General features: G+C 38.6%; 1 protein-coding gene across 1 annotated transcript in view; it reads right to left on the minus strand.

The window, feature by feature from the left end:
• The window catches only part of exoc4 (exocyst complex component 4), a 127441-nt gene that overhangs the window by 96098 nt on the left and 5544 nt on the right, over window positions 1-25799 (minus strand). Inside the window, exons 4-7 of the mRNA XM_084111416.1 lie at window positions 20413-20597; window positions 18796-18896; window positions 15844-16072; window positions 11760-11934 (exon numbers count right to left, since the gene is read on the minus strand). Coding sequence (XP_083967542.1) covers window positions 11760-11934; window positions 15844-16072; window positions 18796-18896; window positions 20413-20597 — 690 coding nt within the window. The remainder of the gene's footprint in view (window positions 1-11759; window positions 11935-15843; window positions 16073-18795; window positions 18897-20412; window positions 20598-25799) is intronic.

Genomic DNA, 25799 nt, shown 5'->3' on the forward strand with positions numbered 1-25799 from the left:
TGTGCCATAGAATAGACATTTGTATTTGGAACTGGCATAAAAGCTAACATTAAATAATAATAAGAAGAAGAAGAGAGAAAAATAACAATGTCTAAAAGATAGAATTATTGTTTTAATAGCTAATTAATTCTTTTTTTCCTGTGTCCTCATTATCACTGTCAATATTGTTCGTTCTCTGCAATATCCTTTAAATATGTTTCAGTGTGAGAGTAACAGCAGCAGTGTAGGGTTTTACTGCAAGTAGATGAAAATATTTGTTGCACGGCATTTAACAGATAAACACAAGAAGATGAAGGGAGGAAAACTTGAAGACAGAACTCATTATACCACCACCAGAGCCAGCAAGGTCACTTTCACTAAAGCACCTCGTGCCTCATCAGAAGTGTCTTCGTCCCCATTATAATGCGGCTTATTAGAGCAGCCTTCGTTTTTCTGCAACAACAGGGATGAAGCGTGGGCAGCAGCAGTGCTGTGTCCATTTTAAAACACCGAACAAGTAAGTGGAAACAACAGAGGCGGCTCCGCCAACAACACAAAGAACTCTCGAATGAGCCTGGCAATAAAGCATGCAGAACAAACTGCTGATCTACAGCAGGAACGTCTAAAAGCGCCACGTCACACAGATACAAAGAGCGTCCCACTTATGATTTATGCCGCCCATGGATGGACACATACTAACAAAAGACCTGTTTTACATTGCAGTTTTAGAGTCAGAATACGTGGTCATTTCAGTGTTAATTTAAACACCTATCAGTGTCTTCACAGAGAAAAACTTTTATCTCGCAAATGACCTTGAGAAAACACTAAGGACAGGTCAAGATGATTGACTAGTAGGTTCTGAAAATATGGTAGTTTGGTAGATTCCTAGTAAATGATTATCATTGACTTTCCTTGGTAAACATCCTCCAGATGACCTTTTTCTGAGAAAAAGGAAGGACAAATACGAATTAAAATCACCACTTTGAGGAGCAGTTACGTGATGGACACAGTCTGGACCCTTCCATTTCCGAACGTTCATTTCACAAGCCCTCTTCTTTATTGGAGCCTTAAAGACTAGGTTGTTTTAACAGAAGGGGGAGAAAGAAAGAAAAAATCAATATTCATGGCCTCTTCCAAGAAAAGACTAGCTTGAAAATGGGCTTGGGAAACAAGAGCCTGTGAGAAACAGCAAATGGCTTTTCACACCAGATAATAAACACAGAGCAGCACACTGGCTGGGTTTGTGATGTGCACGAATAAGTGTGCGTCAGTATAACCCACTGCTGTTACAAACAATTCTGCTTCCTTACGGCTCAAAACCATCAAAACTGTTTATATACTGTCTGGAAAAGCAAGAGTTAATCTTCAGTGAACCTTTAAACCCAGCCCTTTGTCTTTGAGGGCACATTCTCAATTTAATGAACAGTGAAAAGCAGCACTCATCCCCTCTCTTAGCCACAAATCAAGCTAATTAAAGAAGAAAAACAGTATTGAAGGATGTGCAGGTGAGCACCTGCTCTCTGATGATAGACGTTTGCAGAGTGCTTTAAGAAACGAGGGAAATAAACAAAGCTTCCCGCCTCTCGTCTACCCCTCTTGAGATTACAAAGAAAACGCTGCTTCCTCTCGTTCCATGGTTTCCAAGAAGGCATCTGACACCAAAACATGACCCTTTCTGAAGTGTTCTTTTTTTTAAAACTGGGTGCATGCATGACCTTCATAACTTTTAAAATTTCACAAAAACTACCAAACTGTGCAATTAAAAGGTGGAATTAAAAATGCATGACCCGTTATTACTGTGGAGGAGGGGAATAATGAACCTGAGGTTCTGTCACCATGGATACATTACCATTACTAGTAATATAAGCACACATAGGTGTAAATATACACCTCAGTTAGAGATAAAAATTACTTGTTGATTAATTTATCTCTTTGTTGTCTTCTCTCCACATTCTGGCATGCTATTTCATCAGATTTTCCCAGCACACACAATAAATAACGTCTACAAAACAGAATATCAGCTGTTTTATAACAGATATTTTGAGTGTAAATATAATTTGAGCATTTTTATAAATAGTTAGAAGCTGAAATTAAGCTACCAGGTGCCAACGGTGCATAAAATTCTGGGCCAAGAACAGTTTGTAATTGTGCCATACCAGGCTCAAGTGGAAATACAACTGGAACCACTCTTAGAACTGTTCGGCCCGACAGTGGAAAAGCGGCTCAAGATAGTTTATAGTGACATACATGTACATACATCTGTACATATAAGCTGTTGATCATTCATAGCAAATAACCTGAAGAAAGAGTCCAATCATTGATAGTTATTCAAAATAGAGAAGTAGTGAGGATTAAAAATGGAAAAGGTCATAAAACCTACAGTGAAAAAATAAAAATTAATAAAATAAAAACAAAATAAATGCATAAAATACTGTCAACAGCCACTTCCAAAAATGATCAATATAAAAAATCAACTCAAATAACTCTTCAATATAAATACTATACTTGAAATCAGAACATTATCAAAACAATATTAAACATACTAATTAATAACAGCCACTTAAAAAAACTCAGTATATTGTCTATATCTTATATCTATTCAATAAACAAACCAAGACGAAGCAAACAAACCAAGACGATGCAAAAAAAACAAACAAAAAAACAACAATAACAACAACAACAACACATAGAATGAGTTTGAGCCTCCAGGCTGAAAAACATATTTGTTCAAGACTAAGACATGGGCAAACAACCCCTTCCCCCCAGAGAGCCAAAAACCTTTCTCTAAAAACACAAGCTGACCTCATCAGTGATACACTGTGACGTCTATCGATTCAAAAGCCTCGCTGAACATTATTTATCCCTCATCCTGTATTATATCCAGTACTTCTGACATACTCTAGTTCAATGTAGATATTACATATCACATAGAGAGGTCAATGCTTGGAGCAGCATCTCGTTACGAGATGTCATTAGCATTCCCCTCAGCGATACTCAGTACGGTCCACTACGGCCGTTGCTATTACAGAGACGCACATCACAAAAGAATGCATAATTACTGTAGCAATTAATGAACATAAGAGTGGCGTTTTTCAAAACAACCAGCGTGTCTCGACCATAAAGCCTGGGGGGGGGGGAAAGGAACGCTGGGTTTTAAAACATGGAAATGAACTGTTATGATCATTAACCCTGCGGTGGAAATCTTTCAAATCCACAAGCAATATGCAAGCCGTGGCCAGTTACAATAGATCATTTAGGCTGGTACACAACAGCTCATTTAGAGGCCATGTGTCTGTCTATCTCATCGACATGAAACAGAAGCACTTTGCCTCTCCCTCCGCTGCCAGACTAATCACTGTCAGGGCATGAAACGCCTCACTAACACTGTATAATCCAATTACTCTGAGGCTGTGTGGCTCCCACTAAATCTAAACAAGTTGTCAAAGTGGAAAGTTTGTAATTTCCTTTCTTTTTTCCCCTTTCACGCTCTTGTTCCCTTCACCCTCTTACCCATCATTCCCAGGCTCAAGTCCGTGAGGCTTAGGGGGAGGGACAGTAATACAGCGCAAAGAGGGAGATTACAACTAGTGCCATCATTTTTATCTTCTTAACAATGGGATACGGATTCTAGAGCGCGGGACTTGGACCTCTGTGAGAATTAAGTAAACTTTAAAAAAAATGTTTAAAAATCATCAAATATCAAGACCATATTAAATATACCAAAAATCAATAATGAATAATTAAGATCCAGGACTGGTCTGTAAGCGAAGTAAAATGTAAACAGCCACTTCAATGTCAAAAATCATACATATCTTAAATATAAATACCAATATCAGATTGGACTCAAATCAAAACTAAGTTTACTGTCAGAAAACATGATCAATAAACCAATAATTAATAATCAATAATTCAGATATATCTAGGATTGTTCCGTCAGCATAAAAAACAGCAACATCAAAAGAAAACTCAATATCGTATAAAAAATCTATCAAAAGTTAAATATCTATTCAATATCAATAATAATATCCACAGGGATGATAGTATAAATTTAAGAAAACATTATCACAACCATAAAACAGTGTTTTTGTAACCTTAACCCAAAATACCACTTTATTTTCACTTTCACTTCCTAACTTTATTATATTAACAAAAACTAGTTTAGGGCTGTTATTTAATAGCCTTACCTTATATGGTTTATTCATCAGTGTTAGTGATATTCTTGTAATTTATGCGTATGTCAAGTAAAGTGCTTGTGTGTGTGTGTCAGCCATTTAAAAAAAATACATTTGCTTGGTTCAAATTCTTAAAAATTTGTCTCGACTATAGGAAAATGTTGGTCCTGTGGCCAAACCACTTGAAAAACTCTAAAACATATTTATAATTACTACTGCCAGTTTTGCCACTTGTTCAATGGCATTTAAATGGGGCTAGGACAAATCTGGGATTGGTTTGTCGGCGGCAAAAATTTCAGTCGACGGCCACTTCAAAAAGTCAATATCTATTTACTCCACACACTCCTAAAAAACTCTGCATGGTCCTTTATGAACCAGGTTTACAAGTAAAATATGGATCCTAGCACTCACAGACTTTTGCTCATCTGTCTTCAAGAATGGCCGAGCCACAGTTCAAAGATTCAGGAACTTAAAGAAATAAAGATTATAACATGTCTCTCAGGTCCATCTGTCCATGGCCTTTATGTTTTAAGTGTAATGGAAAGGTCAATGTAATTCTCCCATAGGAACAGAGGAAACTTGGTTCGGTAAAAGTTCTGTGTTAAGCTAGCTAGAAAGACAAGTGTGCACAGGGGTCTCATCTACACCTAAGAGAGAAAAAGAGAACATCAGGTGCATCAGTGCATGAGTGCATTTGCGTAAGTCACACCTGAGAACAGTCCCGCAATCAGCACCTGACACCAGAACTCAAGAGTGTCACCGTATGAGAAAAAGGAATGACAGAAAATAACAGAAAACTACAGGATAGAAAAAGAAAATGACAAGAAAAAGCGAAGAAAAAGGAAATAAGAGAGCACTGCCAGTTCCATGATCCCGAAATCAATGGCTGAAATAAGGTCTGTGCTGAACACGACTTAAAATACATCAATATTACCCCACTCGGGATTTTTTTGAAGCTGGTACATGTCTTGAAAAAGTTGCTAACAAATGGGACTACAAAGGCTGTCGAGGAGATTAAACGTCATCACGCCGAAAAGTTAATCTCAGTCCGTTTTTACAGCATCATTATGCTTATAATTGTGCTCTTACAAACTATTATAACTCAAACCTTCTGGGAAAAGGTTTTTAGATAAAAACTGAAAGAGTTGTATGAAGCTTAGTGGTGGTTACGTTGAATTCGTGGGACCATGGTGTAGTTCGTTTATAACCTACCTTTAGCTTTTTACTTCTGGCAGCTACATTTAGGCTTCAAAATTCATAAAAGTTGTGTTCATCTGTGATAATTATATTGGTGGACAAAACATGCAAGTATCATAATCTTTTGTTGATATTTTTAGCGATAATCAAAAAGCCTATGGTAAAATCCTATTGGTTTTTTTGTCGAGGGAACCAGTGTGATGCTAACTGCTGACTGGCCTACAAAGTGACGTCATACCTGCACCACTCTATATACATAGAAATAAGGACAGGACAGAATATAACAGAAAAAGGAGAGTAAACAAAAAAAGAAAACAGAAAACAGAAAGACAAAAAAAAGGAAACACTGTAAAAAATGATTTTTTGGTGAAGTAAATACTACTGAAAAAATACAATGTAATTTACATGAAAAAGTTAGTTCAGGCAAGAATTAAAAAAACGAAGTAAATTCCATATCAGTACTTAATTCAAGCGAGTAGAAATGAAAGCGTAAATATCAACTCAATAAAATTAAGTAAAAATTACTCAGCTTTTCTGATACTGGGGTTCCCATCATGCACTGGACCTTGGATAATTAATGAGGTTAATTTTTCACTGGTTTCCAGCTATATTTACACTGTTTTATCATTGCTTTTGTTGCCAGGATTAGTAACTTGCCATTTTACTGATGAATATGTTTAGGTTTTTACTTGGCAAATCTTTGTAAATTTACTAGCATTTTCTGAGTGAAAAAACTTGCCTAGCTTTTTTCAAGTAAATCCTACTCCAAATTTTTTTCAGTGAAGAAAAGTGTGACACTGTACCCACATCACTCTCCCACATTCTTCATTCCAAAGAGAAAACAGAAAGGAAGCAGCTTTTTCTGCACGTCTTCAGAAGATGCTGTGTATTTTTATGATGGACCAGTCTAAACTGACAAAACACTGTCGCAGTCAGGTGAAGGGAAGAAGAGATAAGATGAGATTTGCTGATGTGATCAAGAGGAGAGAAATAAAACAAAAGATTAGGAAAACCTCATCTACTTTAATGAAGATTCTCATCAAGAGCTTGCATTATCTCACGCAGTGACCACAGGAGACTCCGCAGCCCCTGGCAAGCAGCCCGCTTGGGCAACGAAGCACACTGAACACTTAATATCATCTATTTCAGCAAAGCCAAGATGACTCTGCAGTATAGGAACACTTCCCTATCCTGTTGCCTTTTGTTTTTTTGCCTTTCCTTGATTTTGACCACCCGATTATTTCATTTTTTGCTGTAAATCATTCTACCCATTTAAGACAAAAACTATGAAACAATTTCCATACATCCGTCTCAAATGATCACAAATGATGTCTTAAATACACTCACCTAAAGGATTATTAGGAACACTATACTAAAACTGTGTTTGACCCCCTTTCGCCTTCAGAACTGCCTTAATTCTACGTGGCATTGATTCAACAAGGTGCTGAAAGCATTCTTTAGAAATGTTGGCCCATATTGATAGGATAGCATCTTGCAGTTGATGGAAATTTGTGGGATGCACATCCAGGGCACGAAGCTCCCGTTCCACCACATCCCAAAGATGCTCTATTGGGTTGAGATCTGGTGACTGTGGGGGCCATTTTAGTACAGTGAACTCATTGTCATGTTCAAGAAACCAATTTGAAATGATTCGAGCTTTGTGACATGGTGCATTATCCTGCTGGAAGTAGCCATCAGAGGATGGGTACATGGTGGTCATAAAGGGATGGACATGGTCAGAAACAATGCTCAGGTAGGCTGTGGCATTTAAACGATGCCCAATTGGCACTAAGGGGCCTAAAGTGTGCCAAGAAAACATCCCCCACACCATTACACCACCACCACCAGCCTGCACAGTGGTAACAAGGCATGATGGATCTATGTTCTCATTCTGTTTATGCCAAATTCAGACTCTACCATCTGAATGTCTCAACAGAAATCGAGACTCATCAGACCAGGCAACATTTTTCCAGTCTTCAACTGTCCAATTTTGGTGAGCTCGTGCAAATTGTAGCCTCTTTTTCCTATTTGTAGTGGAGATGAGTGGTACCCGATGGGGTCTTCTGCTGTTGTAGCCCATCCGCCTCAAGGTTGTGCGTGCTGTGGCTTCACAAATGCTTTGCTGCATACCTCGGTTGTAACGAGTGGTTATTTCAGCCAAAGTTGCTCTTCTATCAGCTTGAATCAGTCGGCCCATTCTCCTCTGACCTCTAGCATCAAGGCATTTTCGCCCACAGGACTGCCGCATACTGGATGTTTTTCCCTTTTCACACCATTCTTTGTAAACCCTAGAAATGGTTGTGCGTGAAAATCCCAGTAACTGAGCAGATTGTGAAATACTCAGACCGGCCCGTCTGGCACCAACAACCATGCCACGCTCAAAATTGCTTAAATCACCTTTCTTTCCCATTCTGACATTCAGTTTGGAGTTCAGGAGATTGTCTTGATATTAATGTCTTCATATTAATATGGGGGACTTTAAAATATAAAACAGTTATTTTAAAGGGGTTATATAATGGTACATGCACTTTTACGTTGATTGTACTGAAATGTGTGTTGGCAGTGCCTGTACACAACCATCATAAAATGATAAAAATCCATCCAGTGTTTTTTTTTTAAATCTTCTTATATGTTTTCCCCTGTCTCAAATCAAGCCGTTCGATTTTGTGACGTCACAAAATCGACGCCCCTCCCACGATTGTTGATTGACAGCAGCGTTTCAACACAGACCCGCCCTCGCTCGTGAGCGAGCTGTCAATCATAGTCCGCGAGGTCATTGTTGATACGCTGGAGCACTGTCTATGAGCAGAATGGCGTATAAGTGATTGTGGTGTTCTGTTCTTGGGTGCAATAAGGAACACAGCAGTCATTTTGATGTTCCTAAATCCGAACCGCTGAAGACGCAGTGGCTGAGTTTTGTTTTCGAAGGGAATATTCCCCACAATCAACGTCAATGCTTTCATGTTTGCGCGAATAATTTCACACACCAGACTGCTTTACAAACGAGGGTCAGTAAAGCTGGTTTTGCTAAGAAGCTGCTCCTGAAAAATGGATCGGTACCAACTATTCGTGTTCCTGCTGCACCTCCAGAAGAAGAAGTGAGTGTAACGTTTTATTAACCTTTATATTAATCTTTATATTAATCTTTGCAAATCGCTAGCACGCTTCACGATGAATGCGGCTAAGGTTTACACTCAGGGTACATTACGGCATGTTTTCTATGTACGACGTTCTCAATATAATTCATAATCCCACGTTTAAAATGAACAACGCGTTATGGTTATTGTGTTACAAACCGTGTACGCACAGAACAGAGGGGCGGGGTGAGCAAAGCTCATTATCATTTAAAGACACATGCACTTAAACGGCGTGCTGAAAACAGAGCTGTTTTTGACCAGGTAAAATTTGTGTTTTCTTACAATACTAATGAGAATTTTTAATTAAAGTATATTACAAACTTTTAATTTAGACCCTAAAGAATCATATTAGCTTGTACAAAAATGGCATTATATGACCCCTTTAAATGGTCATAATATTTCACAATATTACTGTTTTTAAAAGAAAAACTGTTTTACTGCCTTGGTGAGCATACAAATCGTACCAACCCTGATGGAACAAACAAACGATGGATGGATGGATGGATGGATGGATAAAGGCTCTAAATAAACAAATTAATCTGTTGCTAGCTAGGGCGTGAGGTTCTCATGCTAATGAATGCCGAAAAAAGAGGCAGTGCACGTGCACACAGTCGAGCCCCTCATCATACGGCAGTTAAATGCATATTTTGACTCCCATATTCACCTCTCAGAAAGACGCTCCTTGTTACTTAAAGTCCCTGTAAAGGCAATTCTAAAAAAAAAATTCTAAACACATTATAAATGTTAGAAATGTATTGCTAAATCATATTACAAAGACTGTGAACTGAAGTACTGAATTGTGGAGTTAGACCGTTAAACAGTTTTTCACCATTGCTGTGTTCCGGATTTTTTGGGCGGGGCTAAAACGGGGGCTCGATGACGCACTGAAGCCTCTGAGCTCCTGGACACGCCCCTACTTGATGACGCACTGGAGCCCCTGACGCTGGCCCCTCCCCTAACAATATAGCACATTCACATCAGTTTGCCGATCGCGAGTTACTGTCAGTACTATTAGTTACTACATCCTACAGTTTGCTAGCTAGTTTCCTTCGTCACGGAAATGCGTATTACCTGGATGCGATCACGTACAAAACAGATCGGTGTCCTTATTTAAATTTCCGAAAAACTATCATATCAACAAGAGGTGGATTAATTTTGTGAAGAGCCACCTTGATGGAGAGTCGAGGATCACCGCCAAAACCCGCCTCTGTAGTGATCATTTTACACGGGATAGTTTTATAAACTTTCGTCGGAGACAACTGGGATTCACTGATAATCCGCTGTTACTGGTGAATGGGGCCGAACTGACTATCTCCCGCCTCGGCGATCATCCTCCCGTCGCGCCGACAACTGGTGCCATCGTCGGCAGTGCGTGCCCACCAATGAGTGTAAGTTGCCTTGTGTGCTTATGTTATAATTATAGTAGGTAGTCCAGGCTCGAACATGTATGGCTTTGTAAAACAAATTAAGCTGCTAGGAGCATCCATTCCAGCTGTAGCGGTGACAGACAGTTGAGTGTGGCGACGGTAGCTTTCCCGCGAGTGGGCGTGGTTTCAGCGCAGCCAGCAGATACGCCCCCAGCGTTTGAGACCAGAGACTACTGCTCATTTTTTCAAGATTTTGATAGCTTATTTTATGTACTTGCCGGCTTTTTTATCATTCAAATTTGGCTGGGTGGCTAATAACACATTTTTCTGTGGTGTGACAAACTCAGAACACATACTTAATTTTGACTTTACAGGGACTTTAAGGTCTGCGAGGAGCTCAGCGGGCCTTAGCAACAGTTGGCAGGGCCGAGCTTGTTCTTTCCTTACCGCTCTCTGCAGACTGCTTTGAAAGGAGGAGTAAAAAATACGGGAGGAAGGTACAAGGTCACAGTCTGACTCTTCACCCTGTGTGATGGAGTGATGACAAACCCATTTACTCATTCCCAAGCTGCACCACCATCCCCATCTCTCTTTCCCTCCTTCCCGCCCTCGTTCTCTAATGCTTTGAAAGAGTGCACATGCAATGAGATAGAAGGCAGAGAGAAAATGGAGAGAGATGGAAGTCTTAAAGGGAAGAAAAAGTACAAATACAGAGAATGATATGAACATGAAAAGGTTATGAGGTCTAGTTTTTACAACCTCTATGAATCTGAATATTCCATTAGTTTGACCATCTGTCCCTAAAATGGTTTTATAACTGCTTGAGCACAATAATTCTAGATATATGCGAGTCAATATTGCATAACCCATTAGAAGAACCATTCTCCATTTACGGTTACTGTTAAGAGAAAAGCAAGATGTGAGATTGTTGCATTGATCTAGTGAATCTAGTGAATCAGGAATCCAAACTGCCACTTGAATCAAGAAAGACTGGAGTAACTCTGAATTGAATGAAAAGAATTACTCAATTGCAAAAAATAAACAAAACAAAGCAAAACCGTTTAAAAAAACTCTAAATCAACCATTTAAATATAGTTTCATCTAACTGGACACAGCATTTTCAATCAACAACAACAAGTTTTGGGAAGCATTTTCCCCTTCCATGAAATAAATGTTATTTTATCCTTGTTGTTGACTTAATTATCATTTTAGTAAGAGCTTCTAGCTCCAAAAATAATTTAGTAATTTAGTTTACTCCATTTCACAGAAAAACCAACAAGAAATATGAATGCAAATAAATGTAAGAACTCAAATCACACGAAATGAAAACCTGTGGCAGGATTTCCAGCGGGTACTTTTCAAACACACAAACAGACACTAAATATTGGGCCTCTTGAGAGAATTCTCAAAGTTTATGTGAACAGCTGGTAATCTCACCTGCCCATCAGTCTTCTGCCAAATACACAAGCACACACATACACACTAAAATACAACATTTTCCAATTAAACACAGCACTTGGGATGAGTTTATGTAGATTATTCACAAAACTTCAGCCACACATTCTTTCTCCATCTGTACCTTTTAACAGAAGCGGCACATGAAACATCTAATAACTATAAACAGCCCTTCTGTTTACTAGTAATTAAATATACAGCTAGTAAATATTATGTTTTGTTTTAAATGACAGCTTTAAGTAAGCGTGTGTTTTCAAATTTGCAGTTGCTAAGGTCAGCTGAATGGTTTCTAACACGTTGCTGTGTGGTGGCAAGGCCAAATGTGGTCAGAATAGTCTCTTGCAAAACCCAATTTTAACATATTGCATATATTTCACTCCAATCTTTCAGATTCCAAATATATCACCCAGTTACCTGGATCTGCTCTATGGAATGCCTCTCCAGAAACTGACCTGTAGGACGGTTTGGATCTTGGCATAGACATCCGCCTGCTCATAGAGTTTGATCCCTTCCTGGGCTCCATTGGGAGAGACGACAATCTGCTGTAGGTGACGGAGAACCACACTGTGAGCCTGGGCCACTGCATTCAACTTATCAAACAACAGCTCGAGCAGTTCCAGCAACAACCTGTAGAGGGCAATAGAGTGAGAAAAACTTCAAAATGGATGAAAAATTATTAATATTAGCAAGCTCAAATGCAGTGATGACAACACAAATACAATCTACTCTTGAACCTGTCAGACACAGACAGACAGACAGACAGAGAGATGTGTTAACAAATATTGCATTCATCATATTAATTATTAGAATTAGTATCCAATGATATCTTGAGTTAGCATGTTAACCTTGACAGCCCTAAAATTTACATTTTGCAAACCAAAATTTTCTTTTTTTAGCTTTTCTGTTTGTTTGCAGAACTCCCAGCACCCCCTTGTGGGTCCCTGGACCCCAATCTGAAAACTCCTCATCTAGAGGCTTTCCAAGACAAAGCCGATACTGCAGTCAGTCTGTCTATCATAAATCCCTCCACATCACCAAAACCAAGCCAAAAGCGGTCCATTCTCTGTTACTAATGAACATGACAGCAGCAGGGTGCTGACAGAGTCTCCCTGTTGAGCAGCACCAGCTGTTCACCAACAACAATTAGCAGCATCTGTCAAACTCTCTGGGTCCACTAGGAGGACACACATCTGTCTGACTTTTGTGGAGTTTACTCATTCATTCCAGTATAGAGAGGCAGAAGAAAACCCTGATAGGCGGAATGAAGAGGTTGGAGGTGACAGCATGATATAGGGTATAAAGATTGCTGGGAGGTGGAAGACAGGGAGATGATGGATGTTCATGTGGGAGACAGTGCATGATAACACATGTTAAGCCTGATTTACAAAGGACAGGACATAACCCTTGACTCAGACTCAACATGTAAACATATATTATACAGGATGACACTCCTTCATACAAACAGTGCAGAAAGCCAACCCAAAGCACCATACCTATTTACACAAACACATATGAACCAAGGGGACAAGGTTTTGGCATGGACCAGTTGGTAGATGTCATAACGACACCGTCTATCTAAGTATCGTTCTTAATTTATGGTCATATTTATGGTTTTAATAAATAATAAAAAAATTAATTAATAAAAGTACAACATAAATAAATTAAATAATGAAATAAAAGCAAATATTAAAAAAATAAAAGCAAAGGATAAATAAAAATAAATTAAAAAATAAATGGATAAACAAACAAACTAACTAACTAACTAACTAATTAATTAATTGTCTTTTACATGGTTAGAATTTTTTTTCTTTCTTTTTCTTTGCCCTAGCCAGCAGTGACACCAACAATCCACTCATAAGTATTATGATGACAGCTCTATACAAATACCCTGAAATCCAGAGTTCTCGCGAGAGCACAAGTTGAATTTGCTCAGTGAGTTTACTCTGGCGTCGAGTAATGATGCTCATTAAATATGCCCTTGTATCCGAGCTGCACCAATCACATCGGGTTATCTGATATAGGCGGGCCAGAGGCGAGCTAAACAAATGACGACAGCGCTGTGACGTCGAAGTCATTAGTAAACATTGCAAGATGGCTATCGATGAACACCAGCTGTTTGAAACGGTTTTGGCCGCTACAATGAACGAGTTAGACTTGGCTTTTTATCTAAAAGAGGAACAGAAGACGGCGCTCGAATCGTTCCTTTACAAGAAGGGCGTCTTTGCTGTTTTGCCGACCGGATACGGCAAGAGTCTAATCTACCAATTAGCTCCGCTGGTAGCTAAGCGTATGGGGCTTGTTGTGATTGGTCGTAATGTTATCCAATTGTGTGCAGTGAGATTTTCAAATGCATGCTTGGTGCCGCCCCTCGAGCTGGGCGATTTTCATTAGTCGATGCCAGACCATTAATCGTTCAGATTTAGGTCTGGATTTCCAGGCTACTATACAAGCAAAACTTGAGCGAAAACTATTCGAGAAAAACTTTGCTCTCTTTCTTCTCATCCTCTTTCTCTTTCTTCTCATCCATGCGTGCTGCATGGTTCTTAGTTATAGTTCTTGCATGCGGGTCAGTTCAGGACTGTGACCAGTTCACACTCAAACCTGATGTTAGCCACATTTGAAAACACACTGTGAACAGACACAAAGAAATCAGATCTGAGCACTAAATCATAATTGAACACTAAGGCTTGCAGTGTGAATGTAGCCTTTGTCACATCATGCCAGGTTAGGACACTGTGTAAGGCATATTTTCACTGTGAACTGTAATGCAGCAGTGACTTGCTTTTTCTGTTGAGGTTTCCATAGAAACAGAGCCCTACCTCAACTTTCAAGTTAGCACAGACATAGACAAGTAATTTAATAATTTAAAGAAAGTAAACACTGAAAATGCTCTATGGTTAAAACAGGACCTTATTTTCACTCAGGTCATTTGGACGTTTTCAGCTGGTTTGCCTTTTACAGGAAACAGATTTATGGACTGCCATATTAATTCGGCAGTGCTTTGTGTGTTATGTATCAAGGTAATTGCATTGTATGATACATTAGCACATTCAGATGAAACACACATAGGTACAACAAAACCATTTCTCAAATGAGTTTGTGATGAATGGATATTTTCCAGCATTAGTCACTGCTTTCAAAGAAAACCCCCAGTTTATATCATTAAAAGCACACAATAAAAATTCAATGGATATACACTTGCAAACTGGAAGCTTATATATGAGAGAAATGAGGAGGGCAAACATTAAATCCCAAAGAATAGCTATGAAAAAATAAGCGATTGAGAGTTCATTTTTGCCTTGGGTAAAGAGCGTTTCTTTAACAGCCTTCATTATCGGTCTTTTCTTTTCTTCTCTTGCTTTTGTTTTTCTCTGTTAGAGCCGATGCTTAAGCAGACCCTGGCCGTGGCTCGCTTTTATGGATTACACCATTTCTGGAAATGAGGGAGGTATGAATGCCACATGACAGATGAGTGCATTGATCCAGCGAGCCATCATCGGGTAAAGTGAGAGAGCGCAATAAAGAAGGAAAACAATGAAAACCAATCACACTTCAGTGCAAATGCCTTCCAAAGTGCATTACCTTAAAAACAAAATCACTTTAAGAGGGAGAACTAAAAGTCTAAAGTGACTGTCATCTGCGCTTTTTATTTCCTACATCATTTAAGGACATACTTTAATTAATAATTCTCGCCCTGTGCATGATTTGTTGGTGCATGTTAATGTAAAGAAATTTTGTTTTAATAATCTTCCATCAAAACATTCCTGATTTGATGTAATCAAGGCCATGTAGGCAGGGGAAAAATTAAAATCAACCAATAATATCATAGATTAACACTTCACTTTTCATGATCCAATCACAAGCCAATTGCTAAAATCAAGTCTCATCTACAGTTGCATTAGGAAAATTGCAAATGTCTCAAGTAAAGAGTGTTATGCTGTCTTTAAATGAATGTCCACACTACAGATGCTTGAAACGAAAAGCCAATGAGAACATATTCAGTATGGCTGCACATATTTAGGGAGCTGAAAAGAATAGATTGTGTCTCATATATGCAGAAATTCTGATTTTCATAAAGATATATCTACCCTTCCTACTAATTTACGTGGTTGCATTTTTCATAATTAAATTCAAAAATAGAAAACTGATTTATAAATGAATGAAAAAAATTATCAAATAAATACTATGAGGTTTGGAAAAATACAATACAATTCAAGGCAAGGCAAGGCAAGGCAAGGCAAGGAGTTGTTTGAATGATGTCTCTATTCATTTGTTCTATAAGAGCCTTTTTTTTTTTTTTTTCAACCACCATATATTTGGTCAATCAGTCAATCAATCAATCCATCAATCAATCAATCCACCAATCAACCCATCAATCAACCAACCAACCAATCAATCAATCAATCAATCAATCAATCAATCAATCAAAATCAACTAGGAAACAGCTGTAGTGTGGTAAAGTATAACTATGGATATTCATGACAGATAGCAACTTTTAATTGATGCTACTAGCCCAATCGTTCCAGTATCTTTTACCTGGGCTGGTTGTCCTGTGCCAGGTTCTCTCCTCTCTGGTATGCGTGGTCAGCGATCTGAGTGGTGGATCTCTTGAGGATCTGCTTGAGCTCAGGCTCCAGACGATCCATGATAGCTTTAATGGTCTCAGGGATCTTCTTGAGTTTGGCCAGAGCTTTGATCAGAATCCCCATGAACTCTGCACTGTTCTCCTCTGGGTCCACTTCCAGATCCTCTCTCATTTCCTGCACTGCACAAACACACATACACTCCATGAAGAACACTACAACAATATATAATTGCACCAGCATGAATTGACAGAATGGTTTATGGAACAGCTAAATAAATATACATGCAACCATGATAGCAAATAGAGAGTAAAAGCCAAGGTAGTAAAACTGTACGATATGATTTTAAATACATTGCTGAGTCATTAAATACATAACTATTTAAAGACCACAAATGTACATTCAAATTTGATAATATCAATTAATAATTCTGAATATGTTCTAAATGTGCTAACAATCTGTTAAGATTTACATATTATGATGTTGTTACATTTAATTTATTATAAAGTTTTTCTTAGAGAGCTTTTACAGATAAAAGGTTAGTAATGTTAACGTAAATTAACCTTAATATATTGATAATCAAATACATATTGTAGCATTTATACATTGTATAACTGATAATTGAACCTACAACAGCCTGCAATTTAAATACATTTTTAGAGTCATCTTTAACAATGTTTAAGTGGTACGCTTCACCATTTCACAATCATCCCCTCCCTTCTCATCAGCACACTCATTAAAAACCTGCATAACACACCTCTCCATATTCACCTGCCCAATAGAGTGATCGTACAGTGAAGTGCTTATTTTTCTGTCAGCTAATACCCTCAAATCCATTGACTGTTTAAAATGGTCTTAATGTGTATGGCAAGTTAATGGGCTCAGGTTTTTCTTCTTCAATCCCCCCAACTGTAGCTTGCTAAATAATTACTACAATTACTACCGACAAATGATGTGCAAAAGGCCATTACACAAAATAGGCGACAAAAGGGAAGCGTCTTCCGCAGCAGGGGAAATGTTGTCTGATGCCGTCACCCTATCACACATAAAGCACTGCGACAGCAATAATTGCGAGCGTTTCGTGTAAAGTGAAGAAAACTGCAGGCGACACAGGAATTACTCTGGCTCTGAGTGTGAATTAGAGACGTTTCTACCTTCGCAAAATCAGACCAAATAAGAACAATTAAAGTGTAAGTAATTTAAAGTGAAATAGATGGATGGATGGATGGATGGATGGAAAGACAGACAGACAAAAATAGATAGATAGATGGATGGATGGATGGATGGATGGATGGATGGATGGATGGATGAAACGACAGACAGACAGACAAAAATAGATAGATAGATAGATAGATAGATAGATAGATAGATAGATAGATAGATAGATAGATAGATAGATAGATAGATAGATAGATAGATAGAACAACAGACAGGTAGACGAATGGATGGATGGATGGATGGATGAAACAGACAGACAGACAAAAATAGATAGATGGATAGATGGATAGATGGATGGATGGATGGATGGATGGATGGATGGATGGATGAAACGACAAACAGACAGACAAAAATAGATAGATAGATAGATAGATAGATAGATAGATAGATAGATAGATAGATAGATAGAACAACAGACAGGTAGACGAATGGATGGATGGATGGATGGATCGATGAAACGACAGACAGACAGACAAAAATACGGATGGATGGATGGATAGGGTTGTCAATAGTTGTTCTGAAAAGTGACAGCATGTCAGAGACAGTGTGGGAAAACAGAAACAGACAGCTGTGGGTGGGTTAGTGGGACTGATAACAGTCTCAGAGCTCACAGTGGAGTCGGCCCCACACAGGAGAGCACGGATAACAAGGCCCGCACCCCCGCTGTGCTGACAGTGCTGCATGATTAATAACGTAAGAGAGGATCTCATCTGCACCGGTTAATATGCTTACTGAAACATGATGTACTGAGATCATGAAACCGGAGAGAGTGTGTTCTTGTGTGTGTGTGCTGTGCAGACAAGTCTTTTTAGAGGTACATGCAAGTGAAAGTGTGAGTCACTGTATAATTGTAAAAGAGAAAATTGGTATTTCAACGAATTAGTGTGTGTATATTACAATCACCTTCTCCATGTATGTATAATAGAAGTATGTGTATGCCACTGCTTTCAATAACACACAGGAAGCGACAGTTGCAAGTCTTTTCTTATCTGTAGCAGCCCCCTGTGCAATATTAATAGACACAGTGATACTGGTCAGATGTGTGTCCTAATGATTTAAATGGCACTTTGAACACTGGCAGACAATATGGAGCACCAGGCCCATAGACGGACAAAATCACCCCTCGCTATCGTTTCATCCCTCGCCCCGGACACCCTCTGTTCCCTTCAGTACAGCAGAGAGGAATCCATCATTCAAATTATGGGCCACTAAATCAAGTTCTAATTCACTCGTTCTCTCGCTCTCTCTCTGCAAAAGTAGCACTCTATTTCTCTCTTTCAATGGCTAATAGTCACTTTTTTTAGTTTTTTCATCTTCACAATCATAATCCAAATTTCACAAAAAAAAAAACGATTTGGTTTCAAAAAATGAAAAAAGAATATAAGCAGAAAGTCTGTAACTTAACTAAATATAACTAAACTAAAAGTGTCAATTATATTTAATTTTATTGTATTTGTAAATATGTATGTATTCTATACTTAATTTTATTTGAATAAAAAATATGTATAAATATTTCATTTATATTCCATATGCTTATATGGTTTTTGGCCCAGTGTTTCCAGAATTTTTGGCTTTGGTTTCAGCCAAAAATGTTCACTATGTATGGTGCAGCACTACTTGCTATTCATTCTTCTTTACACATCAGGGTTGTTTTGGTGTCTGGTCATATCTGTTATTCTGTTCTTACCGCTGGATGTTCCCGGGGTGCTGAACTGTGAGGGTTCTGTGAGCTTGCGTGGAGTGGACAAACCGCCGACATCCAGAACAGATGTGTCCTTTGGAGCAGACCTGAAGAAAAAAACAACACCAACAACAACACATGTACTGTTATTTCCTTCTTCACGACAGAAACCATTTTCAGAGTGACAGCATCTATTGTTTAAGCATTCATAACAAGTGCAGCCGTGAATGTTTTATGAAAAATAATCGAGAACTGTCCGCAAAAACATTTCCATTAAAGTGGTCAGAACAGGAAGAATCAAACAAGACAGATTGCGAAACACTAGAGAGATGGAATGAGTAAAAACCCTGCCAGAAAATTGCAGTCGCGTCATGACCCTGACTAATAAATCGCTTCTCCTCATGAAAGCGTCGCGCTATAATTACATGGCCGTAAACAGAGCGGTGGAAGAGCGACAAACATGGCCGTACAATTCTGAGATCAAAAACGCTATTACAAACAACTCCACACTTCAGCACTGCGGGGGTCACCAACCTGCATTAGCTTAATGCGCTACACCGCTGCGCCTTGTCTAATCTCAGAGAATTAGCATTGCCGAGGCAGCTCACACGGCACGCTGACGGAGGGGGTCAGCAGTCCCCCGGCGACCGCGCGCACGTGGGCGGCCCTGCCGCCATCGAGAAAAGCAAAAACCTATTATCATTCCTCTCGTGCTCATCCACGAGGGTGCGAATGACTTATCTCTGTTTGTGCTGAATGCCGGCATCAGTGCCACGGCGGCCAGGCCCTGTACGCAGGGACAGGAAGAGAACACTCGCAAATCAGCTAATTACACGACTCTGGTGAGAGGGATGCAACAGGGCCAGAGAAGCTTTGTTTACCAACAAGCTAATGAATTAAGAGCCTGGAGAACGAAGCCTTCAGTAAAGAATTAATATTGTGGGTTCCCTTCAAGATATTGTAATCACCCCGTCAGCAGCCTGTCATTAATTACGTGAAGCAGAACTATGCTGAGATTTAGAAACAGACTTTAGAGAAGAAGCGTGACACATTTTCTACGTGTCACCCCTTTGACTAATTAAAGTTTATTCAGAATGTCAAACTAGCTGGGGTTTAACACCGGCTCTGGCCCATATTCAGGCCCCTGGATTCTTAATTAGTCTGATCAGTTATTCTGTCGGGCATATTCCACACCCTTATTAATGATCAGACAGCAGTGACTCATGGGATGTTTGGTTTAAGAGAGCACATCTCTCTCTTTAAAAAGTACACACACAGTAATTAGATGAGCTGTGCGCCCTGCCACCAGCAACTACGAAGGTAAATTAATCTAAAGCTGAGAAATGACTTTCCCGCTCCAAAGATAATTGCTTTCGGTTTACTGCCACAACCGGAATCAAAAGAGGTTTTTATTCACATTTTGTAATATTATTTTCATATTACTTCGGGTCCAATACTGAGCCAACATATCTTTAAAGTGATACGGTGTACTTTTCCTTCTTGAATAATCTTTGATTTGAAATGACGCTAGATTTGAAATCTTTGAATCAAACAATTAGCCTCTGATTTTGCCAAACTGCATGCTCTGCCCAATCAAATGTGAAGCACGTTACTGTAGCTCACCGTCCCTTGTCCTTGTCTTTGCCGCGGTGACCCACGCGGCTAGTGGACTTGATGTAGAGGTGTCGATGGAGCTCGTCGATTAGCACCAGGTGGATGTTGAGCTTCTTGCTGTGGAGCTCCAGTCGCAAGTCGCCGAGACCCTCCACCTGCAACAGGGGTCCTTCAAGAGAATCCACCGCTGAGACCTGCAAACACAACAGCACGCCTGAAGTTTACATCTGCCTGAATGTCTATGAGCAAAAATGATGGAGGACAATAAATAACTTTGTGTTAAATAATGGGATGGGGAATAATATCAAATATATAACATCATATTTAAATATATACAGACCCTTTCCAAAAAATGTGAATATCGTGGAAAAGTTTATTTATTTCCATAATTCCATTCAAAACATTAAACTTCCATAGATTATAGATTTAGGGCCCACAACTTAAATGATTTCAAGTATTTAGTTGTTTATTTGTACATAATCTGGGCTTCCAGCTCATAAAACCCACGAAAACAGGATTTCAAAAAATTTGAATATTACATGAAATCACACAGTAATTACACAGTGATACCATGGTCATTGAACCAGGTTTTGGTTCTTTTGGCAGTGTGGGCAGGTGCAAATCCTGCTGGAAAATGAAGGAAGCATGAAGTGCTCTGAAAATGTCCTGGTAGACGGCTGCGTTGACTCTGGATTTAATAAAGCACAGTGGACCAAAGTCCTCTTTTCTGATGAGAGCAAATTTTGCATCTCATTTGGAAACCAAGGTCCCAGAGTCTGGAGGAAGAATGGAGAGGCACACAATCCAAGATGCTTGAAGTCCAGTGTGAAGTTTCCACAGTGTGTCTTGGTTTGGGGAGGCATGTCATCGGCTGGTGTTGGTCCACTGTGCTGTCCACTCAACGCAGCCGTCTACCAGGACATTTTCAGAGCACTTCATGCTTCCTTCAGCAGACAAGCTTTATGGAGATGCTGACTTCATTTTCCAGCAGGATTTGCACCTGCACACACTGCCAAAAGAACCAAAACCTGGTTCAATGACCATGGTATCACTGTGTAATTACTGTGTGATTTCATGAAATATTCTAATTTTTTTAAATCCTGTTTTCGTGGGTTTTATGAGCTGGAAGCCCAAATTATGTACAAATAAACAACTAAATACTTGAAATTGTTTAAGTTGTGGGCCCTGAATCTATAATCTATGGAAGTTTAACCTTTTGAATGGAATTATGGAAATAAATAAACTTTTCCATGATATTCTAATTTTTTGGAAAGGGTCTGTATATGTATACAGTAGTCAACAAGTGGATCAAAAAAGTTCATCAAAGTTGTCCTAAGACAAGAACGAGTGTTGTTCAAAATTCATGTATAACTTTGATGAAAGGTTTTGATCCACTTCAAATGTTGACTACTATATATATAGAGAGAGAGTATAATATAATATATAACATATTACATAAAAGTGAATGAATTTTATTGCAATAAATAACTAAATGTCATTGTAGTGGATGTTTGAGGTCAATAACCTTTGACAGTTGATAATAAAGTCAATTTATAACTATAAAGTGTCCAAACATTTTTAATGTTCATTTTGGACAGAATCATTTAAATAAATGTTTCAAAAATGTTCAAATTTAAATCTTAAACTTTTTGTAAAATGTTTTGCTTAATAAGGTGTTCTTTATATTAACTTGCTTTAATATTTTGTCATCTTTCGCAGTGGCTTAATACATTTTAAAATGTGAAGTATCTGAATATTTATGAAGGCCATAGCATGTTGGCTATTAAATGTGACTATTCATCTACTTTGTCTCCTTGGTATCTGTTGTTTTGAATGTTAGGTTGAAACTACCAAATCCCAATGCAGCGTGTTTACTGCTAGTTTTAAAGGTATATCGTGCTCCAGGTATATCCATTGTTGGAAAGCCTCCTGGATTAGCTGCACTCCAGGATCACATAATAGCACATGCCCCACCTGCCCATCAAAAACCACAGTGATAAAGCACAATAACAACTCTCGTCCAATCAAAGTATTAAAAGAGGGAGAATGCAGCGTGGTGGACTGCAGTGCCGCTGAATATTCACTCTCCTGCAGAGAGCATAATGAAGTATGCGGCTGCTGGTTGAATGAGGCATACGACTGAGCTTATCAGTGAACACAAAGTGAGAGAATGATGCAAAAAACATGCAGGAAAGCTAAAAGCATACATAAGCTTGCTCTCTCACACACACAGATATGCTAGTAATGTTTACTTTTTTTCAAAAATCTCTAAATGATGGATGGATAACTGGATGCATGCATATTACATACATACATGTTATATATTTCACATTATAGAAAATAGGCTGTGGATATAGAAAGTAATCAAAAAATATTTTGTGTATCTGTATTCATCTGCTCCTCTCTTTCTCATAAACGCATGCAAGGGGATTTTAAAGCAAAAAAGAACAAATGCAACTTAACATGGAGCGCGAGTCCAGGTACCGGTAGTCCCCTCAGGCTTAGCTTTAATGCTGTCCTGAATCTGCACCGTATCAGCAGCTACTTGCCATGCTGTCGCATTTGCAAACTGAATCTGAAGCATTTGTGTGGTTGATAAGTTCAATTTCCTCATTTCATTCACCTGACCTGGCTCACATGTCCCAGAGCCTTGATCTTCTATGCAACCTTTCCCTTATTCCTTCCATCCTTCATTTAATCTCTCACTCTCTCTCTCTTGCTTTTTTTACTGCATTAACTTGTATTTGTAGTCTTTACTTCTCTTTGCCTTTACCTCTCCTCTCCCTCAGCACTGAATGATCTTGCAGTGGCTACTGCTTGTTTATAGTTAGCAAATAAATCAAAATGGCTGTGAATGAATGTGCTTTATTATTAGAGGAAAGTTAATGGCCTGTTGATAGTGCTCTGGAGGGCCATCACTGCACACTTTGTGCACCGCTTCTGACAGACAGAGAAGGGGTCATGCAAGTCAAGGAGTTGTTCATGCAAATGAGGGTTGCATGAGCCACAGTGTATACCAGGATCAGATGATCAGGTTCATTCTGAGTATGTGTGAGTGTGCCTGTTTACATGTCTTATTGCCAAACCACGTTTAGTTGAGAAGACACTTCAATTTTCAATTCAGATAATTCTCTTTATATTTGGCAGAGGAGAGAGGGAAGAAAAGGAGGAGGCTAAGAGAGAGTATGTGAAATGACAGTAAAGGAGGATGGAGAGAAAGAAGAATAAAGGCAGGAAGAGGACATGGAAAGGAACAAGGAAGAAGGAGAGAAAGTACAGTTAAGGACATGAAAGCAATAGCAAGAGGAAAGGAACAAGTAGACAGAGGAAAGGAAAGGAAAGGAAAGGAAAGGAAAGGAAAGGAAAGGAAAGGAAAGGAAAGGAAAGGAAAGGAAAGGAAAGGAAAGGAGGCTAAAAGAGAGTGTGTGAAATGACAGTAAATGAAGATGGAGAGAAAGAAGAATAAAGGCAGGAAGAGGACATGGAAAGGAACAAGGAAGAAGGAGATAAAGTAGAACAGTTAAGGACATGAAAGCAATAGAAAGAGGAAAGGAACAAGTACACAGAGGAAGAGAAGGAAAGGAAAGGAAAGGAAAGGAAAGGAAAGGAAAGGAAAGGAAAGGAAAGGAAAAATTAAGGACAAGAAGAGTAAGGTAAAGGAAGAATAGGTAGAAGAAAGGAGTAGAGGAGGAAAAGGAAAATAATACAGAGGAAAGGGAAGAGGAAACAAACAGAATTAAGTAAAAAGTTGAAAGAGAGGAAAGGGACAATTCAACAGATGTGAGGTAATGAATGACAGCTCATCTGAAAAGCACACACTTGGGAAGTTAACCAGACTGACAGGTACAACAGTTAGAAGTGTGTGTGTGTGTGTGTGTGTGTGTGTGTGTGTGTGTGTGTGTGTGTGTGTGTGTGTGTGTGTGTGTGTGTGTGTGTGTGTGTGTGTGTGTGTGTGTGTGTGTGTGTGTGTGTGTGTGTGTGCGCGTGTCTAACAGACACAGAAAAGTGAGGGAACAGTGTTTTCAGACGAGAGTTGCAAATTGAAACACCGTGTACACCGTAATCTCTGTTGGCAGTCCCAATACTCCTTGTCAGATTTAACACAGTCACACACACAGGAGGAGAAGAACACCTGAGGGACCTGAGAGAGCAGGAGGATGGAAGCTTGTCATCTCTGACCACCGCTACTCACTGATTTCCCCTGTTGAGTGTGAATGTACCCAGAGAAACAGTGTGATCAAACACCTGATAAAAATGTGCTAAAAAAAAAAAAAACACACTGAAAAAGAACACAAGTAAAACCTAGAATCTTAAAAAACAAAACACCTGGAAGTCCATGTTCCTTCTTATTTTTGATGATGTTTTGGGCCCATGAGCTTTGATTAATGCAGTGGGAATTAATCACCTGACCAAAATTGCGTAACTGAATAGGCCACTTTTTTAATCAGCACTGGAGCCGTTTAGCGGTTGCCATGCAGTTTTGATACCATCTCCCAATTCACTCTCACTCTCCTAAATAACTTCATGTCACTCTCCACTATGTTGATATAAAAAAAAAAAAGGAAATACAGTACACTACTGTTCAAAAGTTAGGGGTCGATACATTTTTTTAATGTTTTTTGAAAGAAGCCTCACATGCTTCTTCAAAGGCTGCATTTATGTGATCAAAAAATAATAATAATATTGCAAAATATTATTGCAATTTAAAATAACTGCTTTATATTTTAATGTATTATTCCTGTGACAGCAAAGCTGAATTTTCAGAATCATTACTCCAGCCTTTAGTGTCACATGATCCTTTAGAAATGATTCTAATATTTCTAAATATTCAATATTTACAAATGTTGTGCTGCTTAATAACCATGATACATTTTTAGGATTGTTTGATGAACAGAAAGTTCAAAAGAACAGCCTTTATTTGAAATAGAAATTTGTAAAATTATAAAATGTCTTTACTATCAGTTTTGATCAATTTATGATCAATGTGTCCTTGCTGAATAAGAGTATTAATTCCTTAATGACCCCAAACTTTTGAATGGTGGTGTTAATATGGACAGGAACTGACGACATTTATGTTTTCATAATTCACATTTTCATCAAAAGGCTAAGTTTCTTTATAATTTCTCTGAAATATCATGTAATGTTTGCAATATGTTATATACACACACAAAAAAAAACTATTTTATTGGCTATCTATGGATTTCTTTACTTTCATTTTTTATTGAACTAATCGAGGTCTTGTTCCTTCACTCTTCAGTTAAAAAATAAAAGTACTTTGTAATTGTAATTATTGTATGCAATATTTAATTAATGTACTATAATTAGTGTAATTAAAGTAATTATTGTATACAGAAGAACCCCTTCTCAAGCATCCCAAAATTAGTTGAAACACTACT

Source organism: Abramis brama (genome assembly GCF_963993115.1).
Source record: "Abramis brama genome assembly, chromosome: 4".
Classification (NCBI taxonomy): Eukaryota; Metazoa; Chordata; class Actinopteri; order Cypriniformes; family Leuciscidae; genus Abramis; species Abramis brama.